Source organism: Neophocaena asiaeorientalis, unplaced genomic scaffold (assembly GCF_003031525.2).
Source record: "Neophocaena asiaeorientalis asiaeorientalis breed wild unplaced genomic scaffold, Neophocaena_asiaeorientalis_V1.1 scaffold40, whole genome shotgun sequence".
NCBI classification, from domain to species: domain Eukaryota; kingdom Metazoa; phylum Chordata; class Mammalia; order Artiodactyla; family Phocoenidae; genus Neophocaena; species Neophocaena asiaeorientalis.
This window is the reverse complement of record NW_020185335.1, coordinates 6,019,083-6,033,496: the sequence shown is the minus strand read 5'-3', so window position 1 is coordinate 6,033,496 and position 14,414 is coordinate 6,019,083. Positions and strand designations below refer to the sequence as shown.

Here is a 14,414-nt window from a genome sequence, read left to right as displayed (position 1 = left end):
ATCACTCGTTTCACGGTGTGCGACACCAGCTGGATAAGCCGGAGGACATGACAAAGGCAAAAAGAAACTGCCCTCTCCCAATTTATTTAGTTTTGCTTTCCCTTTCCCACGTGGTAATTCAAGGGAAACATAACAACCATCTATTCTTGCCCCCGTCCCTAGGAAATGAGTCTTATGTTGAGTCAGTGGGTGTAGTAGAAAGAACACGGGCTTTGAAATTCATACCTGTGCATTTGGATGTTGGCTCTGTGACCGTGGGCAAATATTGAACTTCTCTGACCCTCAAATTTTCCTACCTAAAAATGGGAATTACCATAGTACTCATGGCAGAGAGTTGGTGGAGGGTTAAACGAAATAATCAAAGTGAAGGGCCAGGTATATAACAGGTGCTTAATAGGAATAGTCCCCATCATCACCACCACGATCCCATTCACCTGGGTAGCATCTCCTTACCCATCAAAGCTCAGCTCAGCCACCACTTCTTCTCGGATGGCTTCCCTGAGTCCCAAATCTTGTCCCTCCTCTCTGTGACTGTGTGTTTATTCCCATTATATGACTGTGTTTGAGTTTTCCATTTACTTGGGTGACCAGCTGGTGCACACATCCCATCAATAAGCAATTGTGTTTTTTTTAATTGAAATGAAAATAGTATTTTTCTAGTATATAGTGTATTTTCAAACGGCTACCAAGTTAGGAGGACATAAACACTTGTTAACTTGTTTGCCTATAATAACATAGCAAACCAAATTATTAGGTGTTTCCTTTGGCCTGGATGTACTGTGAAAAAATTACTGAGATACCAGGGGTACTCATTGTGAACCAAGACAATTCAGGAACTTCTGGTATAGGAAAATGATAATATTCGGAACTAGAGAAATAGCAATGCATATTATTATTGATATGATATAATGTCACAGTTATAATAATGCCATAATTACTAACAGTAATACTGCTAGTTTCCCAGGCATTATTCTGGGCATTTGGGTGTGCTTTAAGTAAAGGGGTCACATGTACTAACTCTTTTAATCCCATCAATAGCCCTAAAATAAAAAGTTTCTTTATCCCATGTTACAGAAGAGGAAACTAAGGCCTATAGAGAATGAGTAACTTGCTGAAGGTTGCCGGATGGACTGATGCTGGAGCTGGGATTCAAATCTAGGCATCCTGACTCTAGACTCAGACCTAAGCACCTGCTTACCAAGGCCGCAGGGATGCACAGGAGACAGCATTGAGATGCCTGGCTGGCGGAATCCACAGACCTTACAAATTTTAGGGACTGGAGGCAGTAGCGATTTGGGCATGTTTGTCCAGCACCACCACCACCACCACCACCCCCGCCATCTTCAGCAATGCTCCCACCCAGAGCCTGCTGACTCGGGGGACTTAGGGAGACACATGCAATTGTGGCCCCACCTCTGACCCCTGCCCTTGAACATGTCTGTAGCTCCTGGAAACCTGCCAGGTTACCCAATTGAGGCCAAGTGGAGTTTCCTCTGAGAGAATTAGGGACTGAAGCACTGTTTCTGTTGTTTTTCTCTGTCTGTATCAATAAACTGAGTAGGATGGTTATTGTCGTAATGATGACAGGATGCAGAAGTGAAGGTTCACATCCTCTTGCTTTTGAGGTAGGGGTTGATCCCCACCACTATGTTCCTTGAGACTGATTTTTCCAGTGGTCTTGCATATTCCGTGAGATCAGTACTCTGCCAATAACTTCTTTTATTTGAGCCAGACTTCCTAGATGTCTGTCCCTGTAACAGGATATTTAACACCACTAAAAGGGGGGTGGGGGCAATACCTCCATCACTAAGCCCCTTAAAGTGGGTGGCCATGGGTGTCATTCAGAGTGTAGACTTCAGCTGAGCCACCTCCTCTTAGAAACCAGGCAGGTCTGTGGCGTTCGCGTGAACAGTTCAGAAAGGTGGCTTTCCACACAGCCAGAGGGGTCAACCACCTACCCGGCAATTACACTGCTGTCAGATTGTAAATACACATTTGCAAATGCCTCCAAAAATTGTTCGGAAACAGCTTAGGCCTGTTCACGCAGGGCTAGTTACAGAATGTTAATGGGGAAACTCGCCCACCATCTGCTTTCGTGGTTGGAGCCAGATTTGCGCCATTTCCACATTTATGGGTATAAAGCAGCAGATCAAATGTTTTCCTCTGCCAGCTCTCGGAAAGTCAAAACTCAGCACAACGGACAGTGGCATGGCTGACCGATGAGTTTACCGTGGACATCACATCTTCAGCTACAACACAGTCTCATTAAAAATGGTCTGGCTTTCTAAAAATCTAATAATACTCAGGAAAATGGGAAAGTGCCATCATACAATTGAGGTTCTGTGGCTTTATTCAAGAACCACCCCCACCCCCCACCGATCTGGTGCAGGATGGCCGATACCATAATTAAACGAAGAAATCCCCGCGAACTCTAAAGCATGATATATGGTGATGCCCACGTAAGATGTGGTAGATTTCAAGGCACGCGATCCAGAATGTTTGTCTCTTTGGCTTTTGATTTGGGGATTGTGCTTGAAATCAGTGTTTTTCTGCTAGCATATTAAGACAGATAATGTTCTCGCTCCTGATTGCAGGCCTCTCATATTCCTTCATTTCGGTTATTTTGGATGATGACGGCCAAACCCCACCAACACCTAAAGTTGTCCTGTGCACGTCCCAGAACTCATGTTAAATGCAGACCATCCTGAATTCTAATTGCTGGCAACACCTCAAGTTTGGGTGAATATCCATCCAACCATTTTCAAGTATTATGGTGTATTATTAGGGCTATAGCTCTGCTGTAACAGTGACCCCAAATTACAGTGGCAGAAATGACAGAATTGTATTTTTCTCCCGTGTAACAGTCCCAAGTGGGTAGTTCAGGATGGTGGGTTGCTTTGCTCCACAGACTCATTCAGAGAGTCAAGCTCTTACCATCTTTTGGCACTAACTTTCCTGCAGGAATTGTCTTCATCTGTGTAGTCATGGCTGGGTTGCAGATAAATCATGGAAAAGGCAAAGAGAATCCAGGGAATCTGGCTTGTCCCTTAAATTGGAGATGACCGCAAGAACGATTTTCACTCACATTCCATTGGCTTAAGTTAAATTTCAGAGTTACATTTAACTGCACCAGAACTTAGGTAATGCTGTTTCTACCTGGGCAGCTATGGGCTCAGATTCAACGCTATTGCCAAATAAGAAAAGGAGGATGGATTTTGATGGCTGGTCAGAAGTTTCTGTCACATGTAACGACAGACAGAGGTATTACCTCCTACAAACAAGATGAACGCCACAAGATCATACATTTAACAAATGTTTATTAAGTGCCTACTATGTGCCTGATCCTTTTTCTTACATGTGTAAGGAAAGCATTGTTAGATATACTGTGGGTGAAATTATGCAACAGTATAAACACATTTTTCTACTTAAAAAAATTTTTTTTTTAATTTTTATTTTTATTTACTTATTTGGTTGCACCAGGTCTTAGTTGTGGCAGGGGGGCTTCTTAGTTGTGGCACGTGAACTCTTAGTTGTGTCATGCATGTGGGATCTAGTTCCCTGACCAGGGATCGAACCTGGGCCCCCAGTGTTGGGAGTGTGGAGTCTTATCCACTGCACCACCAGGGAAGTCCCCATTTTTCTACTTTTGAAAGACTTGTGCTTTTTCAGATAATAGAGGGGAACTGGAAAAAAGGCAAGGTTTTTACCCTCATATTGCAGGAAACATTCGTACCTGTCAAATTCCAGCAGCTGGCTTTATTGTTGTTCTGTGGAAAAGCCCACACAAACACCGTTTAGAGAGTTATTTGAGTATTGGTCTCATAAATCATAACTTGCTTGTAGCACGTTTATGAAGCTTCAGTAAAGACTCTTCAGAGGATGACATCAGATCGTTGAGATCAAATTCAACCTCAAAGGAGGGTTTTTTCCCCAAAATAATTAAGGCAACAAACAAGGCACATTTTGCAGTCATTCCCCGGATATGATAAGTCACACCATCTTCAGGGTTCGTGTACTCAAAGCAGTGAATAATAATATGATGACCAGAGCGTGTCAGGTGATTCTGCTGGTAGACGCTGGGATGCAGGAAATATTCCAGAGGCACCAGGAACACATTCTTAACTTCATCGGGGTTAGGCTTGGCCTGGAAGTTGGAGTCTACAAATCCTACAACAGGGGTTATCAATGTATCTCTCTGAAAGCAAAACACAAAAGATACAAACTGAGAAGTGAAGACATACCGTTTCAAAAAAAGCATGGTTAAAAGCCTGCCAGTTCTACATGAGCTAAGCTCACAGGCCAAAGCAGTCAGCTACATAAAACTCGCTCCATAAGTAAACTTTATGTCCCCCTAAATGGGAGTGGTCTCTGCCCTAACTGAGGCAGCATCTCAGATGAGTCTGAAAATGATATTTTTGGGGAACATAAATTGGTACAATCTTTGGGAACAGAGATTTAGTAATATTATAAAAATGTGCTCCCTTTGGCCCTGAAATTGCATTTGTGTGGGTACATCTGTATGATAAATTCCTACCAGTGAGAAAAGATAAACGTACAAGACTGAAGCATTATTTGCAACAGTCCCAAACCAAAGTTATCACTGCTCAATGGATATTTAGGGTAGACCAATTACGACTATATCCATATCATGGGGTACGATGCAGCCCTTAAAAAGAATGTGATAGACACCTTTCCTTATCGGTATAGGCAAGTATGTGCCATCTTATCAATAGAAAAGCGACATCATATTAGTTGTGGCATATTCCCATTTGTGGAAAATGTTTTATATATATATATGTGTATATATATATACTGTTTTACATAACATATATGCTTATAAGTGGGGGGATTTCTATTTGCAACCACTACTGTGCTGAAATGAATGTAGGGTGCCGTTAACTGAAAGATACTACTGAAAATCTTGAGGGGGAGGACTGGAGTTTAGTGTAGGAGCTGATAAGGGCTGCATGACCTTGAATTAGAAAGTGGGAAGAATCAGGAATTCCTGGGAGAACTCCTAAGAGGAAGTGGGTGGGAAAATCCAGGGATACATTGTGAGGCTGGGGTTCTACAGGAGGATAAACAGGCCTGTGGAAAATTCTGAGGAAGGACAGCTAAAGCATGTTTAAGAACAGTGATGACTGGGACTTCCCTGGCGGTCCAGTGGTTAGGACTCCACGCGCTCAGTGCAGGGGACACGGGTTCGATCCCTGGTCGGGGAACTAAGATTCCTACATGCCGTGTGGTGCAGCCAAAAAAAAAAACAGTGATGACTCAGACCATTAACCCAATTAACGATGAAAAGTCAACATTTGGACCAGGAGAGGAGAATGGGAGCACAGACTTGAGACACCCTTAGAGTGGGAAATCTGGGGTCATGAGTTGCCAGAGGCCAGAGGCTTTGTTCCAGCAGCAGCCCTCACTGTGCCTGGCCCTGTGTGAAGGCTCAGCCTCTTCTGTCCCAGGGTTCCCCAAAGGCGGCCTCTGCGATGAAGACTCAGATGCAAGTGATTTCTTAAGGAAGTGGTGAGGAAGGGCTCGGGGAAGAAAGACGGGGAGGGGGGGAGCCAGGCAAGGATGGGGGGGGGGGGGGGCCAGGCAAGGACGCTGTGGGGGCCTGCGGGGTGTAAAGTGCACCTTCGAGTCTGTCCCACGAGATGAGGGGGCTGGGCTTTCATGCCGCTCAGTCATTGGCTGAGGACGGCCCAGCTGGAAGTAAATCAAGGCAGTGCTGGCTCTCTGTGCATCAGGGGAGGCGGTTCCAGTAGTCCAAGGGCACGGGTCTTGGAAGAAAGCTGCTGGTGTGTGTATCAGAAACACGGCCTGAAATGACTAAGAAGGCATCTGGACAGAGCCTGGAGTATTGCTCAGCACGCATCCGTGGCTGCTATTTCCATTCAAAGACCATAACCTTCTCTAGAATCCAACACCCTCCCCCTGATTCTTCACAACAACCTGCCCACGAGGAAGCTTGAACAATGGCAACTGAACAAGAAAAAACTTGCCCAAGGTCACATCCAGCTAACACTTGGCAGAAACCAGGATTCGACCACGGGCCTGCTGCCCACACACTCAAATTCTATCAAACACGTGTCACCATATCTCCAAGATGGCACACTAGCGGGTGGCTTAAATACGACGGTGGAGCGTTCCCAGCTGCAGCTCAGATTTCATCCCCTCCCGAGGACTGAGGGCCACACTTGTTAGGCAGGTGCATGGAGAGTGACTTTGCGTGGCAGTGCTGGCCCTTAAATTGGTATGTCAGAGCCTGAGGAAATGGGTGGGGGAAAAAAAATCAAAGCCTCAAAAGGAGATCATGGTTTAAGACTGAATGTTTCAGATGCAGAGTCAGGCACGTTTAACATGGTTCAAGCTTAGAGGAGTAAGAGAGACTGTGGGAATCTGTGGATGAAGCAGCATCTCTGGACTTCCGGTCTCTAGAAACACAGGTGTCTGAATTGGCAGGGGAATAAAGGGTGGTGCGTGGCAGACATCCTAGGACCCATAAAACTCTGAATTTGGCCATTTGCTGAGTTGAAATGCCATGGAGACAGGCTTCTGCTGTGGACATAGGGTGAGGCAGGCTTTAGGGCCCCTGGAAGAAGCTGCAGGCTCTTAGAAACATCCCGGGAAGTCAGGGTACACCACTGAGATGTTACAGGAATTGGGCCTTTGGGAGGCAAAGAAAAGGATCGAGACTGGCAGGTATGGGCCACGTACAGAGAAAAAGGAGAACTGTCCCCCAAGGCCTTTGCAGAGAGAAGTTCATACGTGTATGACAAAAGGACAAGCAGGTTGGGGGCTGGAATGCGTGGGAGGGTTAACGCCGGGTGTGGGTAAAAGCCAATGACACCCCAAAACATCTCTGGGCGTTGCCCTGTGTTCCCTGGGGGACAAAATTACCCCCAGTTAAGAACCACTGGATTAGATTATGCTTCTAAGCATTAAATAAATGGCATTTTGGTAGCACATTTAAAAGATCTGCAAGGTCCAGAAAACAAAATGACCCTCACTAGCACTTCTAAACACAGTACACCTTTCTTGAAAGCCTTTGTTCATTCTGATTTCTCGTTGACGTGATCAGCATTATATCAAGAGCAGGTCATCTTAGAAACCTCCTGCTCCGGGAGCGTCTGGTCCACGGAAATCTCCTGAAGACCCATAAACACCTGTGAACACTGTTGTATCCTATCCCCTCAAGGGCAGAACTCAGTAGCTCCTGGGGACCTTGGAAATGGAGTTACTCTTACTTTGGGAACTTACAACCATTATGCGTTTTGTCAAGAGTTCTAAAATCAATCCCTAAGATGTGCTGGGGGATTTGCAGACATCCTCTGAAACGGGCTCCCAGTAGAAAACGTAGTTGAAGAGGAAGTAATTGACACGTATCTTGTCCTAATCCCATGTTCCTTTTCTCCGTCTCATTTCTTTTTCATCAAGGATGCATTTATTGCCATTAGCTTCTTCCAAACGAAATCTCCCTTGAGTGGTGACCTTTCTATTTTTAAAATGGACCCAACTAAGACATATCTCAGCACCACCGATCTTCACAAAGGGCGATCTGGTTTTCTAATTTTTAGGTATCAGTGGGATTCTTCCTTTGACATAAAAGTTCACCTGGAAGCCCGATATTATTTAAAACATAAAAAAGTTTACACCTACCTCTGACACGTGATGCGAACAGTTAACCTCTGTGATATCTTCCCTCAAGCCCATAAACCTAGCTTAACCAGGAGAAAAATATCGGGTAAACCCCAACTGAGGAGCATTCTAGAACACACCTGACCAGTACACCTCGAGAGCGTCAAGGTCATGAAAATAATGGAAGGCTAAGAAACTGTCACAGATCAGAGAATACGGAGACATGACAACCAAGCACAACATGGTGTCCCGGATCTCATCCAGGACAGAAAGGAGGACATTAGTAGAAAAACTAGTAAAAGACAAGAGTGGAGTTTAGGTAATGGTAATGTACTAACATTGGTTTCTCAGTTGTCACCAATGTACCACAGTGATGTCCGACGTCAATAATGGGGGGACCCGTGTACGGGTATGCGAGAACTCTCTGGGATATTTCTGTGACTTTTCCGTGAATCTGTAACTATTCTAAAATTAAAAGTTTATATGAATAATGTTATACTGATAAAACAACGCTGTTATCCAACTTCATATTTACTCCTTCTAAAGTCAATTAGTATTTACTTCTTCTAAAGTCAATTAGTACAACAACGAAATTGTTGTGTTCGGTTCATATGAAATAAGGTCTGGCTGTCTCAGCCCCAGGATTCATTTTGTTGTTCTGTTTGTTTGTTTGTTTGGTATATACTATCAAGGAAATCCTGCTTCACACAGAAATGCAGTTACAAGTAGTAACTGTTTGTAAACAGCTTCCCTAGTGATCTCAGGATACGGCTCAATTAACGTGACATGCAGAAACTTGGTTGCACGGTATGTGCAAAAATGAGTATCCTTAGAGCAAAAGTGATACCCTGGTGGCCTCCGAGGGGCTGAAATTTGGTATGCTCAAGTGTGTATTATTGTTTCAAGAGAATTCTCAAAATAAATGCATACTGGAGAAAAATAAATGTGAACTGAATGTTAATGAAACAATTCTGAGGCATCTGCAGGGTTCCACAGCACCTGGTTTGAAAACCACTGATGGAGTTCAGCCCTTTCATTTCTGGATGGGGAAGAAGGGGCCCATTCAGGAAGGGGGGCTTGCCTAAGGCCTCTTAGCTCACAAGGGGCGAAGTCCACACATGAACCAGTCTCTTGACTCGGTACAGCACTCTTGAGGGTCATGTTTGGCCAAACATGGAACCCTGAAGATAGCGTATCCACTGTGAGCTCATGAGAGTCTAAGAAACCCAGTTCCATCCCAAGCCTTACATCAAACAGCACTGGTACCAGGCGGCAGATGACCTCCACTTGATGAGGATGCAGCCCCACTTCCTCCTGGGCTTCCCGGAGAGCCGTGGCCACGTCATCCGCATCTGTAGGTTCGTACTTGCCTCCAGGAAAGCAGACCTCTCCAGGTGACCTTCTCAGCTGGATATGGAAAGAAAAGAGCTGCAGTGTGTGATTCCAAGCTTGGTACTGTTCACTCATTCAACAAGTATGCGCTGAATTTCTGTCTTGTGCCAGAGACCATTCCCACACTCGTGGTAATAAGTGGGAATGCGACCAAAAAGAAAAGTTTTTTTTTTTTTTTTCTTGAATCCTTTTAAAAAATGAACTTGGGAAAAAAAAAAAAAAATGAACTTGGAGAACTACCCTCACTTCTGATTTTTCTCTCCTTGCCCTCCAAAGATACCATACACACACAAACAAATTTACATGGATGAGGAGAAAAAGTGGAACAAAAGGAGAATGAAAACAGCAATGTCATCAATCATCTTTACTGAGTGCTTACCATGTTCTGGGCATGCTGCTTCACATGGATTTCTTTTCCCTGAGTCCTCAGAACAGTTCTAGAAGTTACTATTTTTTAAAGTGTTTGTTTAATTGGGGTCAAATTCACATAATATAAAATTAACCCTTAAGAAAAAAGTTTTTAATATGTTTTTTCATTGAACTATAGTTGATTTACAATGTTGTGTTAGTTTCTGGTATACAGCAAAGTGATTCAGGTATATATATAGATACATATATTCTGAGATACAGATATATATTCTGATTCTATATCTATATCAGATATCTATATATATCAGATATCTATATCTATATATATATCATATATATATATATATCTCTATCATCTATCTATCTTCTATCTGCCTATCATCTATCTGTCCTTCTGTCTATCATCTATCTATCATCTATATACTAACATCTATCTGTCTATCATCTATCTATCTATCATCACCTATCATCTATCTGTCATCACCTATCATCTGTCTATCTGTGTATCATCTATCTATATCATCTATCACCTATCATCTATCATCTGTCTATCATCTGTCTATCATCTGTCTATTTATCTATCGTCTATCTATCTGCCTGCCTATCTATCTGCCTGCCTATCTATCATCTATCTATCTATAATCTGTCTATAATCTATTATCTATCATCTGTCATCTATCTATAATCTGTCTATTATCTATCTATCATCTATCTATCTATCATCTATCAGTCTGTCTATCTATCATCTATCTATCACCTATCATCTGTCTGTCTGTCTGTCTCCTGGGGCCCTGCTTATATGACTCCAGGGAGGGACACAGCTCCAGTAATGCCTCAGGGAATTTCTTACTCCCACAGCCAAATAGGGCCTAAAGTCAGATGTAATTAGATTGAAATACTTCTTTGAAAAAAAATGTGACCTTTTCACATCAGAATTTATGGTCTAAGATGATTCTTACGTAATAATCGATAGGCAAAGCAACTCCGAGTGAAACCGAGACCCATTTTGGGGTTCTCTAGATTTTCTACATTACTGTCTGTCTGTCTGATAATATTAAAAATATATTTCAGTGCTTCTCTGGTGATTTTGGCAGAGCTGGGAACAGACCCTGGTCCCTGCTTCCCACTGAGTACCTCCCCTTGGAACTTGGATTTTCATCATCTCATGTGTTTATGCCACTGTTGCCAGACCCAGACCACAGAGAACCCACACATGTCTAATCCCAAACCCAAAAAGCTTCAGCTGATTCCTCAGCTTCCCCCTGACCCCACCCAAGGGATACTTCTTATTCTGCTTACAAAGCCTATTTTCTCATTACTGTGGCCTGTTTTGTTTTTTGTACTAGGATAACTTTGAAATGACTGCTTCCCCAACTTTTCCTCAGAAGTACCCCCAATAGCAAGGGAGAGTGACAGTACCCAGGGGTGTACCCAGGGGAACTCCATTCCCAAGCCCAACATTTCTTTAAAGTGGAACGATTTATCGTAAAAACTCAGGCCACACGTGCTAATGACACTAATGGTGACAGCTGAGACTTACTGAATGCTTGCCAAGTGCCAGCACTGATTTAGGTGCTTTACATTTGTTACCCTGTAGAGCCCTCACAGCAGCCCTGTGATGCAGGTACTAATAGCTTGTCCTCATTTTGCAAGTGAAGACATTACAGCACAGAGAGGGTAATTAATTAGGACAAAGTCACACAGCTTCAACAAGACTGCATTTGAACACAGGCAGCCAGCTTAGGGCCCAGGCTGTCAACATCAGTGCTCTAGAATTTTCACATTATACCTGGGGTGGGAGTAGTCTAAAACAGTGGCTCTCAGTGGGGGCAATTTTATCCCCTCCCCATCCCTGCTGAAACAGTAGGCAATGTCTGGAGACATTTGTGGTTCTCACAAAAGTGTGTGTGAGTGTGTGTGTGTGTGTGTGTGTGTGTGTGTGTGTGTTACTGGCATGTAGTGGGTAGATGCCAGGGATGTTGTTAAACATCCTATAATGCACAGGGCAACTCCACCAACAAAGAATTATCCAGCCCAAATGCCAATGGCTGGATAAGAAACCCTGGCCTAAAAGTATTTTAAATTACTTGCTAGCTAAATTACTTATTTTACTTTCCAAAACTTCTCCAAAACAGCCCTGTTATCCTGTGGCTTCATGTACTTCTCGAACATCACAATTTTGGGAGTACAGTTGAGAAGCTAGAACCTCAATATAAGTGCCAGTGACAGCATTTCCTGGGGTTTTCGCATGTCCTGAGACTTTAATGGAAGGAGCCTTCTTGTCACCTACCTTCTCTGACCGAAGGGTGAACAACAGGTAGAGTTTTCCTTCTTTAGCCAACAATGGTAAAAGGATGGAACATTTGTTAGACAACAAGTGAGAATATTTGGTCCCAACGTCATGTTTTCTTAAGCGGGCCTTAGCGTCATCTATCAAACTGTTTCTAAAATGGAAACAAACCAAACAGTTTAGTAACCAGAGTTATGATGTCATACAGAGTGAAGTAAGTCATAAAAAAAAATATCGTATATTAACGCATATATGTGGAATCTAGAAAAATGGTACAGATGAATCTATTTGCAGGGCAGGAATAGAGAGGCAGACATAGAAAATGGATGTGTGGACACAGCGCGGGAAGGGGTGTGTGGGACAAACTGGGAGATTAGGACTGCCATATATACACTACCATGTGTAAAACTGATAGCTAGTGGGAACCTGCCATGTAGCACAGGGAGCTCAGCTCGGTGCTGTGTGATGACCTAGATGGGTGGGATGGGGGGTGGTGGGAGGCTCAAGAGGGAGGGGATACGGGGATATACATATACATATAGCTGATTCACTTCATTGTACAGCAGAAACTAACAGAATATTGTAGAGCATCTATACTCCTAAAAAAAAAAAATGTTCCTAATCCTGACAGTGTTTCTGCTTCATTGTGTGTCCTGGCATTTACCATTTTTGAATCTCAGTGTACTTTTTAATAATATGGCAGCAGTAATAATACCCAAATCACATGACTGTTGGCAAGCTAAAATGAGACAAAAAACTACTAAGAACACAGTTCCGTACCTGAGTTCACTTCAAAAGCTAAATGAATTTTAAGTAATGGTAAATATTCTTTCAACAGTGCAATAGCTCAGTGTTGAAATCCATAATAATATTCAGGAAGACAGGTTTGCAGAGCAAGTCACTGTAAGCTTAGACCATCGTAAGGTTAAGGACTTTCTCTTAACCTGGCCCTTATGTCACATTATCAAACCCTTGTCTTCAAATGCCTTGTAACAGTGGTTCCCAAACTTAAGCAGCAACAGAATCACCCAGAGGTCTTGTTACAACATAGATGGCTGGGTCCACCTGTGACTTAGTAAAAGCCAAGTATTTAGATTTATAACCACAAATGATGCCCTGACTCCATAACTATGGGTCTGTTTTGGTCCTTTTGACAGGTGTATTTTATTGCTGGTTTGTGAAGTGGGTTAAATAGTGTCCCCTCCCCAAAACAACCATTATTTGAAAACAGGATGGTATTTGGAAACAGGATCTTTGCAGATGCAATTAGTGAAGGATTTCGAGATGAAATCATCCTGGATTAGGGTGGGCCCTAAATCCAATAACTGGTGTCCTTATAAGAAGAGGAGATGACACAGAGAGACACATATATGGGGAAGAAGGTCATTTGAAGATGAGGCAGAAATTGGAGTGATGGTGCCACAAGCCAAGGAATGCCTGGGGCCACCAGAAGCTGCAACAGGCAGGGAGGGTCCTTCCCTAGAGCCTTCAGAGGGAGCATGGCCTTGCTGACTCTTTGATTTTGAGCTTCTAGCCTCAGAACTGTGGAAGAATACATTTCTGTTGTTTTAAGTCATCCAGTTTGGGATACTTTGTTATGGCAGCCCTAGAAACTAACAGTTTGATTTTAACTTTTCTATGGTTAGGGCAGTTTTGCATAAGGGGCAAAATTGGGTATTTAAGTGAGGCAGAACTGGTTTCAAAGTGTTAGGAACGACCTCTCTAAGCCCCCCTTTCCTCATCTGTGACATGTTGAAGATATTTGTGATGATTAAATGACATGGTTCTGTGGCTGACACTCAGGGTCCAAGGAATGGTAACATGTTATCATAAATGTCTCAGTCCTTAGGCAGTTGTTGCCAGAGATGTTTGCTAGTTTTTGCTTCTTTCTACGAGGCAGGATGATCAATAATGTGGTTGGGTAACAGCAGTGGATGTCAAAAGCGACCAAATGGCCTGAAAAGAGAAACGGAATGCTGGCACTGGAGGAGACTCCAGAGCGCATCCCGTGCACACAAGCCCGCGTCCAGAAAAGGAAACTGTCCCTACCGGGAATGCGAGGGACTACTTAAAAGTATGGCTTTTAAGAAGCACCCAGAACTGACCAGAGGGACCAGCAGAAGCAAAAGTCTGCAAAAACGTCCCCATTAGGGGGCTGGTCCTTGGGGTAATCGCCATAAAAACACCAACAGTAGCAGCCACCCCATTCTGGGCATGGGCTCATCTCACCTTCTTCCCATGCTTTTCTCATTAAGGTGAAAACACGATCACGTCCTGGCTCAGAGAGGTTACGTAACTGAGACCCAAGATCCCGACCTTGAACCCTGAGCTGCCTGGCGCGGCCTCGCAGTCCCTGAGGTCGGACTCCGGAGACCGGGTGAGCGGAAGAGGGAAGCCCTTGGGGGAGGGGTGTGCACCCACGATAGCCACAAACGGCTCTGTCTTTGGCGGGAGAAGCTGCGAAGGCCCAGGGACCCTGCGAGCGGCCAAGAGAGGTGAGCGCCCGGAGAGCGGGCTCGGAGGGTGGGCAAGGGGGCTCAGCAAAAAGTAGCCAAAAGGCGCCGGTCATACGTGGCCAGCGATCTGTTCGGCCTCGCCGCGATCAAGGCCGGGCCAGGCAGGGCTCGGGGTGCCAGGGCCGGGGAGGCTTTACCTGACTGGCTTCTGGGGAGCACAGGATCGCCACATCTTCCCCGGGAAAGTTTGTTTCCGGTAACTCCTC

The 14,414-nt window shown here is 44.1% G+C and overlaps 1 protein-coding gene across 1 annotated transcript; it reads right to left on the bottom strand.

The window, feature by feature from the left end:
• Window positions 1–3,730: 3,730 nt before the first annotated feature.
• On the bottom strand, window positions 3,731–14,408 carry NUDT7 (nudix hydrolase 7). Its single transcript, XM_024735757.1, has 4 exons — window positions 14,346–14,408; window positions 11,693–11,846; window positions 8,890–9,048; window positions 3,731–4,195 (listed from the first exon to the last, which is right to left on the bottom strand). Exons 1-4 carry the CDS (start codon window positions 14,378–14,380, stop codon window positions 3,827–3,829), a joined length of 717 nt encoding a protein of 238 aa, XP_024591525.1. The 5' UTR covers window positions 14,381–14,408; the 3' UTR covers window positions 3,731–3,826.
• Window positions 14,409–14,414: the final 6 nt, after the last annotated feature.

What these genes read in the sequence shown, in the direction of transcription:
- NUDT7 (XM_024735757.1), bottom strand. Translation starts at nt 14,380, where the DNA reads ATGTGGCGATCCTGTGCTCCCCAGAAGCCAGTCAG. An exon ending in GCTCCCCAGAAGCCAGTCAG is followed by an intron (nt 11,847 to 14,345) that starts GTAAAGCCTCCC and finishes TTTCCATTTTAG; the next exon opens with AAACAGTTTGATAGATGACG. An exon ending in TGGTACCAGTGCTGTTTGAT is followed by an intron (nt 4,196 to 8,889) that starts GTAAGGCTTGGG and finishes TTTTGCTTTCAG; the next exon opens with AGAGATACATTGATAACCCC.